General features: G+C 36.1%; 1 protein-coding gene across 2 annotated transcripts; it reads left to right on the forward strand.

Annotated features, from left to right (window-relative positions):
- The first annotated feature begins 639 nt into the window (after positions 1 to 639).
- Positions 640 to 24,634, forward strand: LOC149797762 (solute carrier organic anion transporter family member 2A1-like). Of its 2 annotated transcripts, none has more exons than XM_089960479.1 (9): positions 640 to 1,349; positions 1,865 to 1,951; positions 2,399 to 2,593; positions 3,853 to 4,017; positions 9,875 to 10,067; positions 10,376 to 10,502; positions 11,590 to 11,744; positions 12,841 to 12,905; positions 22,029 to 24,634. In XM_089960479.1, exons 1-9 carry the CDS (start codon positions 695 to 697, stop codon positions 22,313 to 22,315), a joined length of 1,929 nt encoding a protein of 642 aa, XP_089816605.1. In that variant the 5' UTR covers positions 640 to 694; the 3' UTR covers positions 22,316 to 24,634. The 2 variants fall into 2 exon arrangements, with proteins under 2 accessions (XP_089816605.1, XP_089816606.1); XM_089960480.1 differs by having other exon boundaries at positions 10,394 to 10,502.
- The last annotated feature ends 1,061 nt before the right edge of the window (positions 24,635 to 25,695 follow it).

Raw genomic sequence — 25,695 nt, forward strand, 5'->3', positions numbered from 1 at the left:
TGCAGCGGGGGTATCAGCACATTTTACATTGAAATTAAATCGCATAACAACTGTTATTCATTCGAAGCATTCTATACTTTTGGATTTGTGAAAATTACAGTACATGGTAAAAATGATTTTACGATATAAAGTTTAGTCATAAGTCAATATAATAACAGAATGTGAATATAATTAATGGTTGGGGCCTGGATATCGTACGGGTAACTCGTTCGCTTTTCACCTCTGTGATCCCGGGTTCCATCAGTTTCGATACATGTAAGAATATGTGATAGGCCATTCAAGGATGGCAGTTTCCTCTGAATTCTCCGATTTTCTTCCAAGACAACAAGTCAAGGACATCTCAGCATCTAGAGGTATTGCAGACTTTAATAATTTATTGTTCAGTCGACTTAGTATGAACAAAATTCACATTTTTGACTATGGATGACACTAACCAGCTGAATCTATATAAGAATCTCTGAAATCGCGCAGAAAAAGTGATATTTAGTAACAATGTCAAATGTCACGACGCTCTTAGTGACAACTTAGTCCTCACTTGTATGCAAGCACAGACAATACGTATGTTCTAGATATTTAACTTGCAACATAAATGGGGTAAATATATGCAGGTCACACAAATCGAGGGACAACATTTTTGCAACAACGCGTCTCACAACTTTTTATTCCTTCAGCTGAAGTCAAAATAAATCGGACGATGTCGTTGTTTGGATTAAAACCAGTCAAAATTCCTTATAATAAGGAGAATGTATGTGGAATCGGACCTTGTCATCCAACATGCCTGCAGCGTCTAGTTGGTGTCAGATCATTCATCGGTGTGTTTGGAACGCTTTCGTTAATATCGTGGGCTCTTTATACCATCACAGTTTCGCAAATAACGAATATTGAAAGAGCCTTTGGTCTGACAAGCTCGGAATCAGGATGGCTGTTGACTGTATGGGAAATAGGCTACTTGCTTTGCACATTTCTGGCAAGCTACTTTGGGCCAAGAATCCATATTCCACGTGCAATGGGTTTCGCAACTGTGATATGCGGCTTGTCGGGCCTGGTAACAGCGCTCCCTCATTTTGTCGCCTTTACCAATCCAGTAGAAAACTCAGATATTCAACACAACCTCACAAATTCTGCTGCAAATTTATGTCTGAATACGACTGATACTTCTGCAAAGAACATAAAACTACCATCCGATGTTGCGAAAGACCCAGTTCCCGAATCGTATCAGAAGGCATTAGCATACGGGCTTTTCAACATAGGGATGATTCTTCAGGGAGGGGGGAAAGCGCCGTGTTATCCCTACTCCTCCAAGTATGTCGACGACAGCGTGGATAAGAAAAAGACAGGCTACTACATGGGTAACTTCACAGGCATCTCTAACAATTCATACCAACACAGGTGTTCAATACTTCAATAATATGCAAAGTCTCTACAGCATTCTATACTTGTATATTAATATATACATCTTTACAGGTGCATGTTGGTCATCTTGCAAATTGTCTTCTATTTTGCCCTGATATCACATTGGCTGAATATCAAAGAAATATTACAGAATATTATTTGTTGCAGAATATTGCAAATCTTACAATCTTGTCATCAAAACTTATTTGTTAATAGAACAAACCATGATGTTGGTAATTCTTAAGTCATATTTATGTTTCTAATTTGTTGATAAAGGTAAAATACTAATATTGTAACTTATTGTGATTTTTATAATCATCATGGTAGAAAAATACCCAAATCTATCTTTGGATATGTTGATAGACGCAACCTTCAATCAACTGGTGAGTTGGGGAAGATGCCCAGCTGTATCTTAATACGATCTAATCGGCCTATGGGTATTTTTTTTTGTTGTTTTCTTTTTTCTTTTCAGGTGTTGCCTCTAGTATTGGAATCTTCGGCATGGCAATTGGCTATGGTGTTGGTAGTTTAGTCAACAACAAATTCGTCACTTTAGAAGGTATACTAAAAAAAAACATGCTTTACCCTTTGAAATGCAGATATTTTTTATAGTGGTAAAGATTTTTTGTTTTAAGCAAAACAGAATCTTATTCTGCTAATGGAAAGACACTTTTTATTTAAGAAACAAAACTCCTTGATAACCTAATACAATGAAACTTGATGAATAATCAAAGGGAAAGAACTCACCGAAAAGGCATAACAATGTAAATTACGTTGCTAATGAAATGATGTAAGTTGGGGGGGGGGGGTATATCACCTTGATTCACTGGTTCTTCAACATTTAGTATTTGGGAAAATTTGACGAGCTTAATCCAGTACAATCGCCATATGGAAATGTCATGAAATCACAAAATTAAAGTCATTAAACTAAATCATTTGTCAGGCTTAATAAAAATACCATTAGCATGTGATATTATATGTTTTTGTGTGGTTCACCTAATGATAGATACTGACATCGGTCCAGATGACCCACGATTTATCGGCGCGTGGTGGCTCGGATTCATAATTCTTGGATTAGCGTCCATTCTTGTCGCCATCCCGATGGCGTGCTTCCCTAAAAAGTTGAAAGGAGCATGTGAAAAGCAGGAAAAGGCTGAGGTTCTGGGTAAAAAGATGTCCACTGTCGTCATAGAAACAAAAGGTATGTTGGTTATTTACATATTCAATGATCAATTGTCAATAAGGTCATAATCACCTCAACTAAGTTTACGTTTGACGCTTATGCAAATTTTTTGTTTCCTACCAGCGTCAGTCCTTTCATTATCGATTCATCTGCCATTTCACCTTTGTAATTCCTCATTCCAGCGTATCTCGTAGTTCATATGATAGTGTGACGCAATGCAACCAGTGTACACATATTAATAATAAGAGTTTATAAAAATGCAATAGGAATTAGTCTTTATAGTTTAAAAAAGGATATTTTCACTAAATATCTTTACTCAACTTCTGAATCAAAGAGTTTCTCTTGCTCGCATTTGAAATTATTATTCTCAACAACGGATGCCCGTGAAAGCTGGTGTTCATGTAATAATAGCCCGTCACGATATTCATATTCAAGCTGGTTTTAATTTATCACACGGCTACTGTATTATTTAGGTTAATAATCGCATATATGGCACGTTCCTATTCTATAACAAGCAACCCAAGCGGTGACGAGTTAGCTCACCTAGCTAGCATACCTAAAGGTCAAATGCAAGGGTAGTTGACCATTGTGATGATTTCTGAAATATAAATGTCTATGTATTTGTTTCAGTAATGACATATATATATTGGATGGCAGATTATGATCCTAAGTAGAAGTATTAAAGGTATTTTATAAGTAGTTTTCATCTTCAAGGGTTGGTTGTTTAGAAGCATATGACAAAGTTTTTGTGGTAGTTTTTGCAGTTGTCATTGTTTTCATTATTTGTCTTATTTTATCATAGTCAGTTCTCGCAGCGCCTCATAGGGTCCAAAAAACTTGGTTACCTCGTTTTCATTTCACTTGGTTTCCTCCACAGTTCATGCTTTGGCTTCTGTTTCATTAGTGATGAAAGCTGCAGTCGGCCGGTTTATCTATGCTAGATTGTTGCACTGTGAAAAATTATCATATAGACATATTGACTTAAATTGCACAGTAGTTGTGTGATACAACAAATGTTTAAATAGAATCAAACAATAAAAGAATGGCAACTTTCAAAATCTGAACACAATTACAAGTTTTGCTTTAAAGCTGGCAAAACTACAGAGTAATTGTTTAGAAAATAATCAGTGAATATTACATTTCTTCGTAAACACTTTTTAGGCAGAATTAGTAAAAGACGGGTTTATTATTGAATAGTACATTCACTTTAAGAACGTGAAAAATTACGATTAGTTATATCAATTTGGTTTAAATTCACTTTTTTCATTCATTTTCAGGCGTCGTCCGCTCGGTCGGTGTCATATTAGGATCGCCAGTATACACATTGACTTTAATCGCTGGTTGGTTACAAGTTCTTTCTGTTGCCAGTTTTCTAGGCTTTGAGCCCAAATATCTGGAAATCCAATTTGCTGTTCCGTCTTGGCAGTCCAATATCATTATTGGTAATCATCTAATTTTCTTAGACATCTCTCAAAATAGGGAAAATATTATTGGATAGTTCTAATTTTGAAAACTGTCAGTTATTGTAGTTTTTTAGCAAGATTGAATTTTAAACCTAGGTGGAGAAATAAAGTAATCATTTTATTTTCAATAAAGCTAGTTCGGAAATTACAATTATAATTACAAGAAAATAAAAATGTGGTCTCGACCTTTGGAACACCAATCTGAGAAATTAAAAACAAAAACATGTAGCTCCAAATTTCCAGCATTCGCCTTTTCGCCTTTACAAAGTAGAATAAATACAACAAACCCTCCATATGATATTCAGTGTACACAGTTGGCAAGAACTACATTCCAGATGGACAAACAGATTCATCTAGTTGATCAGTTATTAAGTACTGGATAGCTATATACATATAGCTAAAGACTGATCGTTGAATGGATAGCTGAATAATGGATAGATATATTAATGGACGGATACTAAATCATCTCATAATCTTTTGGGATTGTTTATATGATGACTTAAAAATTATTTTAACATCATTTTTATGCTCGCGGTGGCATCAAGCATTTTGTTTATTCGTGTGTTAAATAAGGTGCTTGTGATTGCTTAAATATTCCCATTTGTTTTTCATTAAGTCCTTAGTTGACGGCAGGATAAATTGGACCTGAATGTCCGCAAAGTCTGAAACGTGCGCTAACTTACAGAAACAGGGTACGGATCCCCCCCTCCATCCCCATTAATGTGCTCGAGAAAACGGAAACGTCATCATTAAAAGCTGTTGTCCGAAAATAATTTCTGGATGAACTGGTCCACCGATACAACATGTTACAATACGTATTCAGTATGGAATCCTTTAAAATTAACCGGATTCAACGTATCCCCGATTTCGTTCCATATATAATAGCAGCGTCCGAAATATCTACACTATACAATTAGTTCATTAACGTCCCAACATTTAAGGTATTCTCGAAAAAATGCCTTGCGTTCAGTTAAAAAGTAAATTTCACAGACATTTCTTTTGAAATATATCCTGTGTTCTTTTCTCAAATAGCGTGAACTCACGGTGAAAGGATCATATTTCATTTGTTTCTCCCATAAATACTAATATAGTTTCATTGTTGCTGCAGAATTTTTGTAAAAGATATCCTCCTTTGTTATTGATTGGATTTAAAATGTATGCCACTTTGTTCCATTTGTTGATTACAGTCATCATTTTTGCACTACTTTATAAAATTGTATTTGTTCCGTGCATTTAAATACTTTTTTACAAACTGCACCTGCGTTTCAAATCAAGAGTGCCTCGAACAGTTGTCAAGCATCCATTTTAGTGGGCGGGGGCTATCTAATTTTCTTCAAAAATATTATCAAAGTGGAATACGTTGCAATAGGTATTAATTTTATAGCTGTAAAAATTGTCTCAATAATATATTTTGTACAAAAAGGCATGAGCGCAAAGCGAAACAATGTTTCTTTTCAATATAGACCTTCATTAATGGGGGGCTTAGACGAATTCTCGAAACGTTATCGAATATGAATGCATTTCTCATTTAAAATATTAAAAAACAAATATTCTATATATTATCGAATTAAATTTTATTTACTAAAAGCATGAATGTGAATATATACAAATAACAACAGGAAAATTAGTCAGTATTTACTGGCCTTTCGACGGGGTTTGGATCCTTAGTTGACCCCGCCCCACATCATTCTCCTATCCCCTTTTCCGTAAAACAAGCCCTAAACCATTCCCACCCCAAACTCAACCCCAACGTTCTTGGGTCAGAATTTTTTAAACGGCAGGGATAATTATGGAGATCGGAGGAATCCACACCACCCCGTAACAGATTTCCCCCTTGGGTTCCGTCTCGTACGTTCCTGAGAGAGAAAGAGAGAGAGAGAGAGAGAGAGAGAGAGAGAGAGAGAGATTGTCTGTAACATATAGCTTCCTTTATTAACAGTTAGTTTTTTTTAAAAAAATGTTGTCGCTGTTAACGACTCGAGACTCACTGATATCCATAGATATGTAACAGAAGAAAAACGCATTCTTTCCTTTTTAGTTAGATCGGTACTTTATCATACGTGATAATACTGAATTTCATATTTTTGACAGTGGATTCATATAATCTTCTGCCATTTGAACACAGCAAAATCAATGGAAATCTTCATTTTCTGACAAACCCAGACTGACAATTAAAGTACTTTTAAAAACAATGCCTAATATTAGTCATGTACAATGGACAAGTCAGCCAAACAATACAGTCTGGAGCCAACAAAAACACAACAAAACTGGTTATGTGACAGTTTTTGAACAGTTACATGTACATTGTACTTAAATCAACACAGTGCACAGCACTACGTTCGTGACCGAGACTTAAATGCTTGGCAAATTATTCATATTCATTGACATATATGTACAAATGGACCAACTGGACTTCATTGTCAATTATTTATATTCATTTACGTGCTTTTACCAATAGACCAAATAGGCTTCATTAATTCCACAAAACAAAATGTAATAAGAAACAGCAACATACGCATATTAACATATGCAACAATGTAAAGTGTACATATAGACAGCACAGCGGGCACGTGAAAGAAATGCAACAATCAACGAAATACTAAATATGAAATACCATATAGTAACCTATTTATAAAAAATGTCAATGAAATACTAAATATGAAATAGAATATTGTAAGCATTTATATCCAATATCAATGAAATAAATAAATATGAAACATACATTGAAGCTCTTTCTAATGCAAAATAGCAAAATATGGATATCGTACAATATTTGCACTCTTTGATGTAAACAAAGATATTACTTTGATTAAAAATATTCTGCTCAAAATATGGTCGGATAAACTTTTATCTTTATTTATTTTTAAAAGGACATTCAATAAGGAAATGGTGTTCCTTCTCTATAATACCATGGATTCATTATTAGCTCGGTTAACTGAACACAATTTCGCTGATTCTACAGTCAAATAATGAAATAAGGTTTTCAAATGTGTAAGTACCCCAATTAGTTTAGCCACCTTTACTTGTACATGATATTTTAATCTGTTAATTTTGTGTTTTAAGGTTATGATATAAACTGTCCATGAACAATTAGATTATATCAGAGTAATTATATTGTTCAAACCAACAATCTTGTATTATTTGAGTAAACAATACTTTATTATTATTATTAGTAGTAGTAGTTTTACTGAATATTATTATTATTATTATTATTAGTAGTAGTAGTAGTAGTAGTAGTAGTATTACTGGAGATTATTATTATTATTGTTAGTAGTAGTAGTTGTAGTAGTAGAAGTATTACTGGAGATTATTATTATTATTATTATTAGTAGTAGTAGTAGTAGCAGTAGTAGTAGTAGTAGCAGAAGTATTACTGGAGATTATTATTATTACTATTATTATTATTATTATTGGAGAGGAGCTAAAGCAAGAGCTGCCTCTGGACATTCCAAACATATTTGAATCTTTACTCGCATAGTCGTTGTTTAAGAAGGTTAGCTGCATTAATATTGTATGCATAAAATAGTAAATCAATTATAAGTACGTTTTTCCATGACTCTGTTATGCCTTTTTTCTGTAGTATTTTATATTTGTAGTCAGCTAGTTTAGATTATTTTTAAACTTCGTAATTAGTCCTATTCAACATTATCTTGCATATCTATTCTCACAACTAACACATTTTATAAACTCTTAATTGAACTCGTTTAAATATTGTGCCTTGATGACAACCCTAAATTTCACAACCGTACAATTAAATTAATTCAAGGTACATATATATAGCCTTATGAATGTATTTGAAATCACGGTTTGGTAGCAGTAGATAGATTCAAATTTCTCAGTGGCCCCTTGTTCAATTTTTGATAATTGTTTCTAAATTATGTTTACAATCTAAATCAGTATAAGTTTAAAAAATTTTACACCCAAAAATTTAGACCGCCCCCCGCCAATAATGTTATAGCATTATACATGGTGTTAACATTAGCAGAAGTCACTTATAATATATCTGTAATGCAAATAAAATGCATTCTTATAACTTGTTGTATATTACTTACAACATTTTGTATGGATATTATATTAATATACTGCATATTATTAAGAAAATTTCAGGAAGTATGCAGTTTATTTCTTGATATCTACTTTTAATTAATGCGAGTTGTAATAAAAATGGTAATATATACTGCATGCAAGGTGACAAATCGTAGTTTGATTAGTGGAGGCTATTAAAGAGACAAATTTCTCTTTAGTGCGTAAAACATAGTCTATTTACTCTATTTCCGTCTTAATTCTTGGTAACCAATGCAAATGTATAACAATGAAAGCCAAAAGCCACTTCATCAGTTTGTTGCTGACAAATTGGCCATATTCGAGCCTTTATTAGATTTTCTGCTGTCTCCATTTTTCAATCATACGATTTATGATTCAGACATCAATCTCCATATTTCAGTCATGCAATCATGGTTCAGACACCTGAAATTTGATTTGGATCTTACTGAAAAATATATAGTTTCATCAAAAGAGAGATATTTAACCGATTTCAATCCAGTTTCGTGCCAGTTATTATAATTTAATTTGGAAGTTTCCCAATATTTTCCTCGCGAACTTTGATAGCCCGGATCTTGTACGGCTGAACGACAGTTTGTAGAAATGCTTGAACAGTGAGATATCCAATCATATCCGACTCGTTTCATAAAAGGTAGATTTTCGATCCCTTTTGCCCTTGTGATCTTATTAGCCCACCAATTTTGAAGTAATACATAGGGATTTCTCCAAGAACTAACTTAAATATGTACAGGACATAACTTAATACAATGTATGGTATACGCACCCACTGTCGTCCACATTCTACTAAAGCAGTTTCATCACTCGTATAGTATTATATATATATATATATATATATATATATATATATATATATATATATATATATATATATATATATATATATAAATCACACTGCAAATAACAGTCTTTCCTAAACCATTGGATCAAAGAAGATAGTTTCCGAGTTTCATGGAAATGAAAAAGATTTGGAACACTAGGAGTGTTTGTTGATCTGCTAGGGCAGCTGTAGCCCTAAATATAAAAACATATAGGAATTTAACATTTAACCGTCATCATTTAAATAATCTTAAATTAGAATTTCATAATAAAAAAAGTTGTAAAATGATACGAAAACACCAAATGAGAAATCAACAACGCAAATAACACATTCAGAAACATGAACATGTAGAGTAAATAAGCAGAGTGCCACACGCTTGTCAACTATAGATGATGATTTTGTTTCTATCAAAATCAGTAAAAGATAGTAAAGTATAAATCTGGAAAATTATGATTCCAAACACAGTCTTTTTATATGCTGATGTTGTCTTTGTATGATCCCCAAAAATCACTTTTCCCTGGATGGGAACAGTTGGTCAGTAAGTAGAACGTCTTTTGCTTGTTTGTATAATAGTCATTTGAACCCTTACTAAGTTCACTAATTATAATAACATATCAACCTGTATCACTGGCACTGATTCCCCGGGATCATGCCCCATAGGGCAAAGAAGAAGGATGCATTTTATTAATTGCAGTAGTAGCATTTAAACAGTCTTGTTCCATTAAATGCTTGTGCGTTATGTCCTTGAATGGGGACGTACATTTTAATCTATAGTTATTTACACTCTATTTAGAATATAAAACAGGATCTTGTTAACCTAATTCCGTGTATCATTGCTACCCTTGGATCCTAGGTGGGCTATCAGGCCTTGTTGTAAAGTACTTTGTTATAGCGACAGCTCGACTCTGCGCATGCCCAGTTATTGTTTCTTAAATAACTACTTGTTCTTCTTTGCAGGAGTGGCTAGTATAATAGCGTACAGTGCCGGTTCTCTCGTTGGTGGCTACGTCACAAAGAAAGTGAAAATGACGCCATTCATCACGCTTGCCATAATCATGGCTTTGTACGTGTTGGTCGTCATTTGTTTAATTGTCGGTATGCTACTAGGATTTGAACAGCCTGAAATTTTAAACCCTTTAGATAGTGTAAGGTAAGTCAGTAAATTTAAGTATATAAATCAACCACATGTATGGAAATATATGTTATTATTATTATTATTATTATTATTATATCCACAGCGGTAGTGTTTAGCAATGGAGAAATGTTCAGCAATTTAGCAATCTAAGTGGGATAGCAAAAATAAATTGACTCAAAAGTTTGGAGTGAATAACTTTATATTTCTCTTACGTTTCGCGCTATATTAGTGAGCTGTCGCTACCTTAAAATTAACAGATTTGAATTCGGTCCATATCACAGTTTGTTGTAATTTTATTTATGTTATTCTAATATTATTTTTAGAACTACCAACCATTCCAGATTTGTACCATGCGATTGTGCAGCGATCCAGTATTTTCCAGTTTGTGGTGCTGACGGTAGGAACTACTTTTCTCCATGTCATGCAGGATGCGTGGAAGGAACATTTCCTGTAGGTGCATTTCATTAAAATATGTATCCTTGTCCCACAGCAAATAGTACCTTACCATCCTGTGCAATGAAAAAACAAAATGTAACACTGTATATAGGTTACTAAAACAAGTTATCGAATGGATTAACCTCACGGGAGGTGATGATTATCACCAACGCATGCAGGGAATGGGTGGCCGAGTGGTCTAAGGTGCTCGTATTACAGACATCTCACGTCTGCGTTTGTTTGATTCTCAGGAGGCTCGGCCAGCGTGGGTATGTGGGAAAGCTTGCCAGTAGCTTCCTTTGGGTCGGTGGTTCTTCTTGGGAGTTTTCCACGTTCTTCCTCCACCACATATACTGGCTGCCAGGTATAGCCTGTCATGTGCTGCAAAATGGCATTAACTCCAAATCAACCACGACGACAACCAATATATCCATCCGAAATTCGTTATGCTACCTAACAACAAATTTCAAAAGTTTTTCTTTTTCTCGCATCATATTGATTACTCTTGGTAAATTTTGTACATAAACAGTAGAAGCGCAATCTGAAGTTACCTGAGTGTTCCCTAAGTTCAAATTCTGTCTAAACCAATTTCATTCACAATAAATTAGTTTCATCTCTTTTGTAACTTAGATAGAAAATATATACTATTTTGTGGTATTTAAATTCCGCAACTACTCGGATAATTGCATTGATAGGTCTGGGTTTTGTTTCAAAGACATTTTTTCCCCTAAGAATCATGGTAATAACCGCTGAAATAATAGCCTGTAATAAGAATAACCATTTTTAGAATTGTATACAATCTCCAGGAAAGTGAGCACATATTTGTCATTCTTTTCTATGATATACGATTGCAACAACAAACTAATCGTATTTCCTAGAACGATTCGTAGTTTAAAGAAACTTGTTTCTTAACGACGCTAGTATGTACGTATATGTTGAAGAGAAATATAGTTGTATTAATGGATAGATGGTAGGATACATAGGTGGACTAATATCCAAGATGAACTGTATTGAAATCTCTCTCTCTCTCTCTCTCTCTCTCTCTCTCTCTATATATATATATATATATATATATATATATATATATATATTTGTGTCAAAGATTTTTTCGAACTGTTCCCTGATTCCTGGTGGCACAGCTGAATCCGGCCTTTGTTCAACCGGAAGTTATATGGTGTGGATATACTCCATCTGCAAGTTTATCCAGTCATTTCTCGACGCCGTTGCAATGATGCCCGTATTCGTAGTCTTTTTGAGGTAAGTAGCTCAAGGATTACTTTAAGAAAGTTTGATTTCTTTCCCTTTTATCGGTATCTGAGAAACTATATATCTCCATAGACAGTAAGAGTTTTGTCAAAACAACGTGTTCCTGTGTTAACGTTTTCACAGTTCTAAACGTTATTCCAATCTCCTTTTTCATATGAAACAAAACGAAAGCACGATCCACTCGTATTCTAAAGGTTTCGTCCTTTACATCGCCAAATTTTGAGAAGACATAAAATTAGTATCGCTTCTTTGACCTCCAGCAGCAAGTAACCTAGTCACCAAACTTTCTAAAACATTTATAAAAATTTAATTGTGGAGGATGTTGGCTCTAGGACAGCGTTGACATTTTCGTCATTTGTATGTCTTCTGTTTTAACTCATTTGTCTGCAAGGCCACATAGGCTTGTAGATTGAGGGTCCTGTATCCGTCGTGCAATATCCGATGTACGTTGCTCATCGTGCAGTGTTTGTTAGTTTAAACGTATTCTGCAAGATCAAAAGAATTGGACGAATTTCATCCAAACGAGGGATAAAACACTTTCAAGTTTACACAGATAATGCAAATGCGTCTTTAAATGTGGCCACTGTATTATAAAAATAGAATAATGTAATAAAACATACAATACTCGCTCTTCAGAGGCGTTGTAATTTTTACGGAAAGCATCTTCGCATAAATGTCTTTCAAGTCTGTACAGTGCTACCAAAATTACTATAAAGAAGAAACTTGATCCAACTTTTTCTGAACAAGTTGTTCAAATTTGACAGCTTCCTGGAACTAAATGAATAGTTTTCTGTCTCCTAAAAATTATGTCGACCAGCTGTTAAATATGACCCCAGTTGCTATGATTAAAAAAACCTTTAAGCGCATTTTTCGCAGAGTCTTAGAAACCAGTCTCCAAAGCCAACTTCTTTAATAATTCTCTTAGTTTATAATCACTAAAGAGTGTTCCTGTGCAATTTTATTCCCATTCGCGTGTCAAACTATTTCACTTGTTCAGTGGTGCAGTGTGTGTGTGTGTGTGTGTGTGTGTGTGTGTGATTCCAGTTTATAAAACCTGCCCCATGACATGTCGTATGGCATTTTTCAGGTCTGCAAATGAGGAACACAAGGCCCTTGCCATAGGGATATCAGCGGCCTCTACTTCCATTGCCGGTAAATAGTTCATCATGTAAATTTTCTAATTTTTTAAAGCATATAATTAAAGTGCTTTGCCAGTCAAACTTTGAATAGTTTTAAAACTTACATGACTTGTATTTCTAAGAAGAGTTTGATACATATATATATATATATATATATATATATATATATATATATATATATATATATATATATATATATGTATGTATGTATGTATGTATACAGGGGCCAGATTGACAATCAACCTGGCACTTGTGGCGATAAAAGGTGCATGATCTGTCAACATATGATAGAGACCAGAACATTTTCTATCACAGTGACTAAGGAAAAACTAAACAAATATGGTCGAAACAAAACGTGCAAAATCAGAGAATGTAATTTATCTCATCACATGTAAGATCTGTAGCATTCAGTATGTCGGAGAAACTGAAAAGCTACACAAACGGATCAACCTTCATGGATCTGACTGAATGACAAAGAAGTTGTACAGAAGCCTGGTCGAAGAACACTTCTCATCCCCTGGCCACACTTTCAGTGATATAACACTTACTGCAGTTGCTCACAACCCCAACTAGTGTTCCCAAACCAGGAAAGAAAAGGAATCTTATTGGATACGCCGCCTTAGAACATTGAAACCAAGCGGCTTAAAGCAAGAAGACTAGAAAAAGACAGCCATGCACAAATAAAATTATCTTCTGCAGTCGACACATTTTCTTTTAAATAATTCTCTCCTTGGCATCCGTCCGTCTACGAGAGACGATGGCATAGCTCCAAAGTACGCTTTTGCTTATCCTTCTTTTTAGCTCTCTTTTCAGCTTGCTTTATTCTTCTCTTTTCCTCTGCGTTTTGAACTCCCTGCCTGACAGCTAGACGCCAGCTGGAACGGTTGTTTGCACAGCTCTCCCAGTCGTTGACATTGATGTTTGCTGTCTTCATATCCTTCTTGCAAACATCTTTGTAGCGCAGATGTGGTCGTCCAGTTGGTCGTGCACCTTCTGCTAACTCCCCATATAACAGGTCCTTGGGAATGCGTCCTGGGTCCATTCTCTTGACATGGCCGAGCCAGCGAAGGCGCCTCTCGCTGAGTATGGAGAACATGCTGTTCATGTTGGTGCGTTCTAGAACCTCTGTGTTGGGTACTTTGTCCTGCCACTGGATGTGCAGAATGCGCCGCAGACATCTCAGGTAGAAGCTGTTGAGTTTCCTCTCGTGTCTTGCATAGGTGGTCCATGTTTCGCTGCTGTAGAGAAGTGAGCTGAGCACGCACGCTTGGTAGACACGCAGTTTGGTCTTCTCTGTGAAGTTGGGGTTGTTCCAGACCCTCTGGTTAAGTCTGGCCATCACTGCTGCTGCCTTGGCAATCCTGCCGCCCACCTCAGAATCAATGGAGAGTGAGCTGGAGATGTTAGACCCGAGGTATGTGAAGTTCTCGACAACTTCCAAATTGTACCCATCGATGGAGACAGAGGGAGGGGAGTCTGTGTCCTGTGCCATGACATTTGTTTTCTTCAAACTGATGGTCAGTCCAAATTCCTTACATGCATGGGAGAGGCAGCATACCAGCTGCTGAAGTCCATCTTCCGTGTGTGATGTCAAGGCTGCATCGTCGGCAAAGAGCAATTCACGGATGAGTACCTCTGTGACTTTAGTCTTAGCACGGAGACGGGCGATGTTGAACAGCTTGCCGTCAGCCCTGGTATGGATGTACACTCCCTCGCTGCAGTCCTTGAATGCGTACTGGAGAAGCATGGAGAAGAAGATGGTAAAGAGCGTCGGTGCAAGGACACAGCCTTGTTTGACTCCGCTAACGACTGGGAATGCTTCAGATGTTGCGCCATTGAAGCACACTGTGCTGTGCATGTTCTCGTGGAACGACATAATGACAGCAAGCAGACGTGGGGGGCAGCCGATCTTCTGCAGAAGTCTGAAGAGTCCACTCCGACTAAGCATGTCAAACGCCTTCGTCAGGTCTATGAAGGCAACGTAGAGGGGCATCCGCTGCTCGCGACACTTCTCCTGCAGCTGACGTAGTGAGAAGATCATGTCTACAGTTGACCTGCCGGCTCGAAATCCACACTGGGATTCTGGGTAGACGCGGGAGGCTAGGATCTGCAAGCGTGCCAAGGCAACACGGGCGAAGGCCTTTCCGACGATGCTGAGGAGGGAGATGCCCCGATAGTTGTTGCAGTCGCTACGGTCTCCTTTGTTTTTGTACAAAGTGACGATGTTGGCATCACGCATGTCCTGTGGGATGTATCCCTGTTCCCAGCAAAGGCAGAGGAGTGTGTGTAGGGGCTGGAGCAGTGCTGGTTTTCCGCTCTTGAGGACTTCAGGCGGAATGCCGTCGCTTCCGGGAGCCTTCCCACAGGCAAGGCAATCGATGGCTTTTCCGAGCTCTTCCAGGGTGGGCTGTGTGTCTAGCTCCTCCATGACAGGCAGGTCTGGAATGGCATCCAGGGCAGTTCCAGTGACATTGTTTTGGGTTGCATATAGCTCGAGATAGTGCTCAACCCATCGCTGCAGTTGTTTCCCCTGGTCTGTGATGACTTCGCCCGTCTTGGACTTGAGGGGGGCGGTCTTGTAGCTGGGGGGGCCTGTCGCTTGTTTGATACCCTCATACATTCCTCTTGTATCCCCGGTGTCAGCAGCTGTCTGTATACTGTTGCAAAGGTTCAGCCAGTAGGTGTTGGCACAGCGGCGGGCGGTCTTCTGGGCGTTATTCCTTGCAATCCTGAGGGCTTGTAGTGTTCTGGGGCTAGGTGCAGCCTTGTATGCCAGGAGGGCTTTCCTCTTTGCCTCAGTCACGGGCTCCATCTCCTCCCAGTTTGCCTCATACCAGTCGACATTCTTTCGCTCCCTCTAAATTTGCTTAATAGCCTATAATGACTACCATAACAAGGAAATATCCTGGATATAATTTGCGCTTACATAAAATTTACATAAAATAATATATATCGTTATGGCTCATCGATTTCTAGGTCAATAAAAACTATTTTCCAGTATCAGCAACAAGTGGAAATAAACTAGTTGAAACATAATAAAGTTAAAGGTTTAATTCCTGTAAAAACTGCCATGTAAAGGGTTGCAAACATAATCGTTTTTCTGTTTTATCTGTTTGTCTTGTCTATGTTTTGTATTTGCCTTTGAAAAAGATTTGTTAAGGAGTCGAAGGCGCTTAGGCAATTTAAATACTAGTTTCGCACTGTTCGCTGTATATGTGTGTGTGTGTGTGTGTGTGTGTGTGCGTGGAGATCTTGAGCACACTTCTAAATTTCTAAATCACCATCTCGTGCATTGGCAAGAGATCATCACAACCACACTTATAGACATTTTTTTACCATTTCGTGTAACGATACAAGAGCATCACAGGCACACTTAACAACTAGAGAATACAAACAGGCACAATTGTAAATTTGAAATAATACGATATTCAACCTAGCACGGATAAGTATTTGTGAATGGAAATGATATGATGAATCATTTAACAGCTGGATGCTTATTTGATGTTTGCTTTATTTATTCGAACATTGCTGCCTGAATCTAATTGCTTAAACCCAAAGCGATGCATTTAAATCAAATATGTGAAATAATTTCGTAGAGTCTGCGTTCATTTTAAACCCCCACAGCATGACCTTAGATACTTCCATGAGAAAAACAAATACTTTATCAATACTGGTTCAAAAGACCATACTAATGTATAATAATGTTTAATGAGACTACTACCTACCGTTATGTTAGCTTGATACAATGCTACATATAATCACGATGATTTTATTTCTGAATACAGGAGAATCTTGTCAGTTGATAAAATGATTTCTGTGACACACGACGATAAATCGGGTGGCTAGACGTTTTGTTGTTAGCTGCACGACGATAAATCGGATGGCTAGACGTTTTGTTGTTAGCTGCACGATATTAATGGTCTTATAGATGGAGATATTGAAATTTTAAATCAAAACAACCGAGTTTCTTGATTTGTATTTAGGTGCAGAAGGACGAAACAGAACATCTATTACACAGTCTATTGCAGTGGTTCACAAAGTGGACAGTACCACCCCCTGGTGGCGGTGGGATTACGGGGGTGGGGAGTGGGGGGGAGCGTTAATGCTGAATAATGCTTCTTACCGGGCAAGGTAGGGGGCGATGAGGTGAACTAAGGGGGCGGTGGTCCGAAAGAGTTTGGGAACCACTGGTCTATTGCAACGTTATCAGACACGTTGAAACTCTAGTGTAGCTATTAATATTAAGATGGTAAAGTTACAGAAACGTGCCAAAATTCCAACAATGCATAATATATTCAGACGAAAAGGTTGACAATTGGTGCTGGACGGTATCTTGTGTGACGGTTTCCCTAATAGTGATACCACATCAATTTTGATAGTTTAATATCAACGGTAAGTTCTGTAAAACTAAATAGTAAAACTCATTATATATGCACACTATGAAAGGTGTACTGGGTTCGACTTTAGCCAGATGGTGTAAACATATTCCAAATTTCAACTCATTTTGGTTATTAGTAAAATCAATATTCGATTGAGCATTTCTGCGAATAGCTGCTACACCATCATAGAATGAAATTGGAAAGAAGTTTCAATGTACTCGAAATTCTGTCATCATCTATGTAATTTTCATTGCCTTCAACCTTGTTCAAGGTATTTGCTTTCGTTTCCCACTTCAACTTTGCTTTGGTTTGTTGTTTGACTTTGAAATTTTGGGATGTAGTTTGTTCATTTTTATCTGGTTTATAACGTGCCTGTTGTAAAACTCATATTTTCTAATGTGCTTTTTTCACATATTTCGGATTCTAAAACTAATTTTACATTCAAGAGCTCAAAGTTTCCACGCTTGTAAATTCATATACCTGTGTAATATGCTTCCATCATTTATCTGTTAAACAAATCACTATATCATTTCCATTTCGCAATTACCTGGGGTTCTTTTTAACACACATTCATTCAGTCCTTAAATTTTGTAGAAGTAATTCTCTTATTTCGAATTGAGATAAAATAATGTCATTGTCCCTTTAAGATGAACAGATCGTCAACGACAGGATCGTAGATAATTATTTCTCCAAGTTGGAATATTTCCTCGATAAACTTTGGAAGAAGCCCATTTGCAAATATTGTTTTGTATTTCGAAATATTGATTATCTCACTAGTTTTATTCTGTGAATTATAAATGTATCAGTCATCAAATAAATGAATACATTGATTCATACTTTCGATCTGTTTTCTTCATTGTTTGCCTCAACTCCAGTCTGCTGTCGTGTTCTTGTATAAATTAATTACGTATGGTGAAATGTCAACACATTTTCTGGATTCCTTTCTGTGACTACTACTACCACATTCTTGCACGTGTCAACTACAGATGCTCATTTGTGTGGGTAAGCTAAAAATTACCTAAGGTTTTCCTACTTCAAGTAACTTAACTGTAAATTGCAAAACTATGTTCCCTCATCAAAGTGTATTTTAACATGGTTTCTCTCTCTAAATACGTTTTTTGAAAGATCCGCGTACGACGAAAAAATGCTTGTTTCCACTTTTCTTAACCAGCTAGGCGACATGGACGATATATATATATATATATATATATATATATATATATATAGAGAGAGAGAGAGAGAGAGAGAGAGAGAGAGAGAGAGAGAGAGAGAGAGTTACTGTCAAATGCTTACTTATTATAATACCTGCTCTCACTAGTCCTCCGCCTGACTTACAGAAACTCTTACCTGTTTCGTCTCCCTTGCATTACTAATGTGTAGATAGATTCTTTATGTTTTGTTCTATTCCATTTAAATTGTTCCCACAGTGTAGATAGATTCTTTATGTTTTGTTCTATTCCATTTAAACTGTTCCCACATTTGATTGTATATGTGTGAGCATCGGAATGTTCAGGATAGGCATACATGTGTCTTGAGTAATATTCCTTCACAGCCATTTATACCTGATATACAAATACGTATATGCGGGCAGAGATAAAAATATATGCAAATGTATGTGGGTATAGAAAATTGTGTATTGTGGCAAACTATATAGCTGGGGTGGGGTGCTCCCAATATATTATTTAAACTTTTATAGAAGTCCCACCCAGGCTCTATTTGGTTGGAAGTTAAATTAAGTGAAAGATAGATGTAAGGCTTCGAGCCCCAAATCAGCAATGTTGACGGTTAGATGGTTAAATATACAAAAGAGGTAAAGATTCAGTGAATAACATTTTTAATAACATTTCAATAATCAAATGAATGAAATTTTCAATTACACTCCTTCCGCTTGACCCTTTAATAAGCCTACTGCATCACTTGATTAGCAATGTGAGATTGATTTCCACCTGTCCTTGTATTTCTACTCATCTGTTGTATCCTTTTCTCTCCTATTTCCCCCCATTTCTTTCTCCTCTTCCTCTCCGACCTTTCTCCAAATTCCTTCTCCTCCTCCTCCTCCACTTTCTATAGACTCCTAATCTTCCTCCTCCACTTTCTCACCCACGAATACAATTCTGTTGACTTCGACTGCCTCGACTACAATGTTTGTTAAGTTTCCAACTCTTGAAGACTTGGGACCCAATATAACCGGAAGTTCTCTGTCCCCTAAAAATCTTCCGTGAAAATACACGGATTGTACAATCTTTTTCCTTAGCCCTCTCATCTCACACTACACACAGCCTATCATCAGATAACGGCTGTCAAATTTCTTCGGTCAAGCATTCGTTCACATCGAGATCCCCATGCGTTCTTGTATGATAAAACAAACGTCATAATACAGCACGGTGTCAATTACTTCTTATATGCATCAATAAATTCCGTCACATCAGTACATATTCCTCATCCCGTTATACTAAAGATTATCACAATAATCAGACGCATTTCTTTACCTTACAATTCATACCAATTACGCAAATATTAAAATATCCATTCTCTGATATATCCATACGTCCATAGTAACTAATCTTACATACTTCAACCAATTTCCAAATTCACAATTCAAGCATGTGTAAATTATGTTATAACGCATTAATAAATGCACTGGTTTACTACCAAGTAACCTAATAGCGAATTACAAAATTTATTCTGATCACAAGCTTACAATCTACATAATTCCGCCTCGCATCTAATAATTATCTACTTAAGGCTCAAGCCCAATTCTTAAATACTCATGCAAATGAAACATTACAAAGGTAAGTCTACATACTAAACGATCCTAGTAATTAAGTGCAAATACAACAAGTAATTACAATTATGATGGCGTAATATTCTGCAAAAATCGAGCAAATACCTTTCTGACATTTGCGAAGCTCTGTCTTTCCTAGAATTTACCTCCAAGTTCTGCCGCCAGATTACGAGTGGCCTCCTTCTCGGAGTAAACCCTATTGATCTGCAATTCTTCCAGGCGAATACTAAATTACTCTTTACGATTTCGGAAGGTATCATTCGGGTCTGAATCGTAATCACGACCGCTATCTCAATTTTGATTGGATATCGTTGTGGACCAATCCAATCAAAGTTAGCGGACAATGTTTCTCTTGCTGTCTGTCAATGTGGGGACGGATAAAAACACGCTCCGTTCACCCCATGGACTTTCCTTTTTGGTCCGTGAACCTATCTTTAACATATAGATGTGATAAATGCAAGCCTTTGTTAAGTGACGCGACTGGTCGCCTTTGCAGTCTCAAGTTTCCGATCTCTGGTTGGTCATGGCAACTTTGCGTAAGAGTTCAACACTACCCCGCGGTAATGTTTATAGATCAAACACAAGGCCAAGGTAGTATTCCCGAGACAGATAAATTATATCTTATACATGACTTTTTAGCTCGGTCTAAGCAACGCGATATGTATATTTGCTTATAATATTTTTGTTGTACATGAGTATGTATGTTTATGCATGATTCTCATAATTTTTAGAATTATTAATATTATCATACGTATTTGATATGTTTTCGTAAAATTATTAATGCAAACTTTTTCTTTCTCTATTCAATAGCTTTCTCTTCCATCCCTCGTACATTTTATCATCCCCTTGCTTGTCTTTTGGGGTAAATAATTGACTAAGATATATGTATTACATGCATGTAATATTTCTTTCTATGTCAATAAAAATGGCAAAGAATATTTTAACCAAAACAAATTGTCTATTGATTTTATGAACAAGGCAAGAAATAATCTATATAAGGTAGTGTTATGTTTAGCATTTGGCAACGTTTCTTAATCCCTTTACAAAGCAGAAATTATTCTGGATTTCTGTCAAATTTTCAAATCCATCTCTTTGATACAAAAACAAGAGTGTTATACTGAGTCACCTTGTGCTGTTTTAAATCGAACTTAGCTATCCACAAATTCCATCTCTGGTTTGTCGAAACATTGCAATTCGAGTTTGTAAAGGTTACGAGATTATCTAGGTTCACAGTCAGTTTCACCTTAAACTAATCTGCATTTATGCTTCAATTATTCCTTCGTTATAGTATAATCTTTACACACCTTTCCTTCCAAATGATGATACCATTCTCAACGTAACTGAAACTTAATGTTAACTGCAAAGCGTAATCATTTCTAAAACATGGCAATACATGATAGCTATGTTTGTTGCCTTGACCGCACTTTTATCCCTAGCACTGTTGCAAACAAGTACATGTTATCTCTTGAGATCCTCATTATTACGTTCATGTTAAATTCGGGACATGTTTATATCACCTCTCTGAAAATTGATGAATCTAGAATGATATAGATTTGTGCCATTATGTATAATGTGTAAAATTATGTTTCCTTTTATTTTGTGTTCGCTGCATTTATTCACCAACTGCACTAGGATGTGTATCAAATTTCTTCGTATGATCATGTACAATGCAAGGTTTGAAGATTGTAATAATTTCAAAATACACTTATTCTTGTGTGTTCTCGTGCTCCTGCACTGACAGGTGGTGATTTAGAAATGTACGTGTGCTCGAGGGGTTCATTTATCTCTACACAAAATGGATGTTCCCGCCTGTATAGACTGGTTCTATCTTATCCTCTTTTCCATTATACTTTATATATGAGACTTCATTATCATGATCTCATATACATTACATAGACGCCTTTATAACGACCCACTGCAACATATAACTACTGAACAATTCTAATCATTTTGACATTTTATTTTATCCTAGCTTGGATTCCTGGCCCAGTGATCGGAGGTAAACTTATTGACAGCACCTGCTTGATTTGGAACACAGCGGCAAACGCCGGTACCTACTGCGGTCAATATGATATCAAAGCTCAAAGATTCAAACTGCACGAGCTCATGATCGGCTTCCGATGTTGCGCTCTGTTAATTTTGTCGGCTGCAGTTTTCAAAGCAAAGCAGCTACCACGTTGGAATTCTGAGGAGAAACAGCCCGTTTTACCGGAGAAGGAATCGATGATGATAAATAGAGAGAACACTATTGAAGACTGATTTTCCTGTTTATCAAAAGCAAAACAAACAAATCACAACAATGGCACAGGAAAAACGCAGAAAATGAATGCGCTGTCACTGAAGCATATAAGTCCTTCCAGTATTCTTTGTATATCTTGAACATTTGATTTTTTCACTTTACTCGGCCATATTCTTTCTCAGATCGTTGAACTTCACATGTTTAAGACAAATATATCATACTGAACTAAAGAAGGAATAGGATATATATATCTAAGTATGGCACAGATACATAATAAATTTTCATTTTGAAACGAAAATTTGCCATTTGAAAACGCTCCGAAATATTTAATACAAAATGCGCTTTTAGACTAACACCAGTGTACATGTAACATAGTCTAAAACTAAATAGGAAGTAAACAGGAAACGTTCTCAACATAGGCGTAGAAACCGTCAAAGCAAATCCCCAAGGAGAGGGGAGGCCCCAGACCCATGGGGGGGGGGGAGAATACTCACAAAAGAAAATTTTATATTTAAAGGGGTTTGCAGAATGTTCTGTGTACTGTGGAGGGGTGCAAGAAGTTTTTCCTACACCCCTAGCTTTTCGAATATACATTGCCATTACAGAGATTCCTTCAAAATCAAAACATGTATTTTGCTCCCATTTGCGTGGATTTATAAACACTATAGCCTCCAAAGGTAATGAGACTTCTTAAAAGACAGGATGACGATGAGCAGAACGACGGAGATAATGTATTCCTTTAATATTTTAGTCGTGAATGCAAAGTCTTCAGCTGAATTATAATGCATCTTTATTATAAATATTCTGAATGTCAGATTAGATGGTGATGTGCATGGTAACTTTACTTATATAGAATGAGGGGGACATGTGGCAACAACTTTCCTTCTGGTGAACATTTCTCCTCACTTTCCTATTTTAATGTAGACGCTTTGGCACATTTCCCAATACACTATCAGCTAAAATTGAGACCCGAACATCCAGTAGATTTCATCACTGTAAGTAATGTGTTACAGATCCTTGTATCACAATATGGATGTCAGGAGAAATTCAATTATTGATTTGTTTTCTGGAACATTTTAATAATTATCAGGACTGTGGATTTGAAAACTATTGAAATGCATGCCCATAAAAAAACAAATGAGAGAAATTTTCAACGCGGTTGCTGATTATATGTACAGAAAATCTTACACGCGTAAATATTTTGTAGAAAGTTTGTGAAAATATTGGCATGATTATTAACTTAAACGTATATCAGTGATTTTCGAAAGTGTGGTCGTCTGTGAAAATACAAATCAGGATTTACAATTTTAATATTATTAAAACGAGTTTGTTTATAAATAACTGGTTTTTATAATTACGCCGGCATTTCCATGGAATCCAGTTGATTTAAAACGCTAGCCACAAGCCCAACAATCTTTACTTGCGATCCAGAATTATAAAAAGCAATTTTTTGATGATGTGTGTAAACTGCATCTCTTGTTACCGGTCCTAAATTTATGGTAACGAATTTTCTTATACCATTAAAACACTGCATACCGACTTCTTAAAATATTTGCTGTGTGTCAAATGATTTGTCAAACAATATTACATCATTCATATGGCTGGACGACTGCCGCTGTTTGCAATTATTATATAACGTGTGAAATATCACTGTAAACCTTTGCAAGTGCTACTAATCGTTGACCAAAACTGTTATATCTGAGGTTTGTTATCCAGAACAATGATATTTGATGATTGTTATCAAAATACAATGATATTTGATACATGATATCCAAAACAATGACATTTGATGGTTTTTAGTTCTCCAAACAAGGATAGTTGATGTTTGTTATCCACAACAATGATATTGATGTTTGTTATCCACAACAATGATATTTGTTTAAATGGCTTCACAAAAAAGACGCGAAATATAAACTTCGCAAGTTGAAATTCTTTATTTTTGCAATATGGCTGTGGTTATGGTGGTTATAATGATATCAGTATTTTATTTAATATGTTTGATATGAGGATTCAGATGGGGAAACACGTGTTCGTTCTTGTTTAAATTACCAAAAATATCTCCAGACTAAAAGATAAAAATGCCATGCGTTCTTTATATTTGTCCAGAGTATGATTGTGGAAGACAACGGTATGTAAGTCTATATGTAAATTCTTTGTGTTCAGGCACCGTTAGATTTAGTACTAGCAATGTTTTCCATAATTAGTTACTCCACAAATAAATAAGGACACCTACAGTTTTTTAAAATTTATTTATTGATGCTGAAAATATAAGTGATTTAAGCTGATTGCTTGTATATGAACCTGAAATACATCCACAACAAATATACACTTTATTAGCATCTGCATTTTTATTTTCCTTGATTTTGATGCTGAATATCTTATTGCAGGTTAGCAAATTTAGTAGTCAGTTACCCGTTATGTCCGTATCAATGCATGCCAGATTTAATAATAGTCGGGGATCAAATTGTGAACTCTGTTTATCGCATTCTTAATGACTTCAGTAAACTTTTGTCTTCATCGAGAACCCAGGTAATAATTTATGTTTTGCTGACCTTCTGTAGCAACAGAGTTTTATATTTGCTGAGCTTTTTTTAAATTTAAAAAAAAAAACTTTATACAGAGATAATCGTTTGCAACAGTGTTACTTTACTATCTGAAAATAGAGTTGCATTAAAAAAGGTGGGGTTTTTTCGTACACAACACACCTTCACACTGTAATTTCTTTCTTCAGGTAGTTTTCCAGTGTCTCAATAGATAGCAACATGTTGGATATTTACCGCTAAACCAATCTAAGAGTCAAAATATTTTCTTATTATTATAATATTTTGAATGACATTGTTGAAAAGTATATATTTTTATATCACTTGTAACCAAGAAAACACAATGAAACTATGTAATAAATATATAATGGGAAGAACTCTGCTAATGAAAGTCCATGCACACTGGCATGAAATGACGGAACTTGTTTGTTCGCCTCGATTCACTAGTTCTTCGACATTCAATGTGTGTGGGGGGAGGGGGTACGAGCTTAATCCAGTATAATCGTCATATGAAAATGTCATGAAATCACAAACTACAAAGTCATTAAAATAGGTAATCTATCAGGTTTAATCCTAATCTCACGGTCATATGAAGATATATTAGTTTTTCTTTTGGTTCATCTTATGATAGATACTGACATCGGTCCAGATGACCCCGATTTATCGGGGCGTGGTGGCTCAGATTCATAATTATTAGATTAGCATCCATTCTTGTCGCCATCCCTATGGCCTGCTTCCCTAAAAAGTTGAAATGATCACTTTCAAAACAGGAAAAGGCTGCTTTTCCGGGAAGAAAGATGTCTGTTATCGTCAGTGAAATTAGAGGTATATTGTCATTTACGTGGTCTATTATCAGTTAT

The sequence above is a fragment of the Sinohyriopsis cumingii genome, chromosome 6 (assembly GCF_028554795.1).
Source record: "Sinohyriopsis cumingii isolate HCF-2022 chromosome 6, ASM2855479v2, whole genome shotgun sequence".
Classification (NCBI taxonomy): domain Eukaryota; kingdom Metazoa; phylum Mollusca; class Bivalvia; order Unionida; family Unionidae; genus Sinohyriopsis; species Sinohyriopsis cumingii.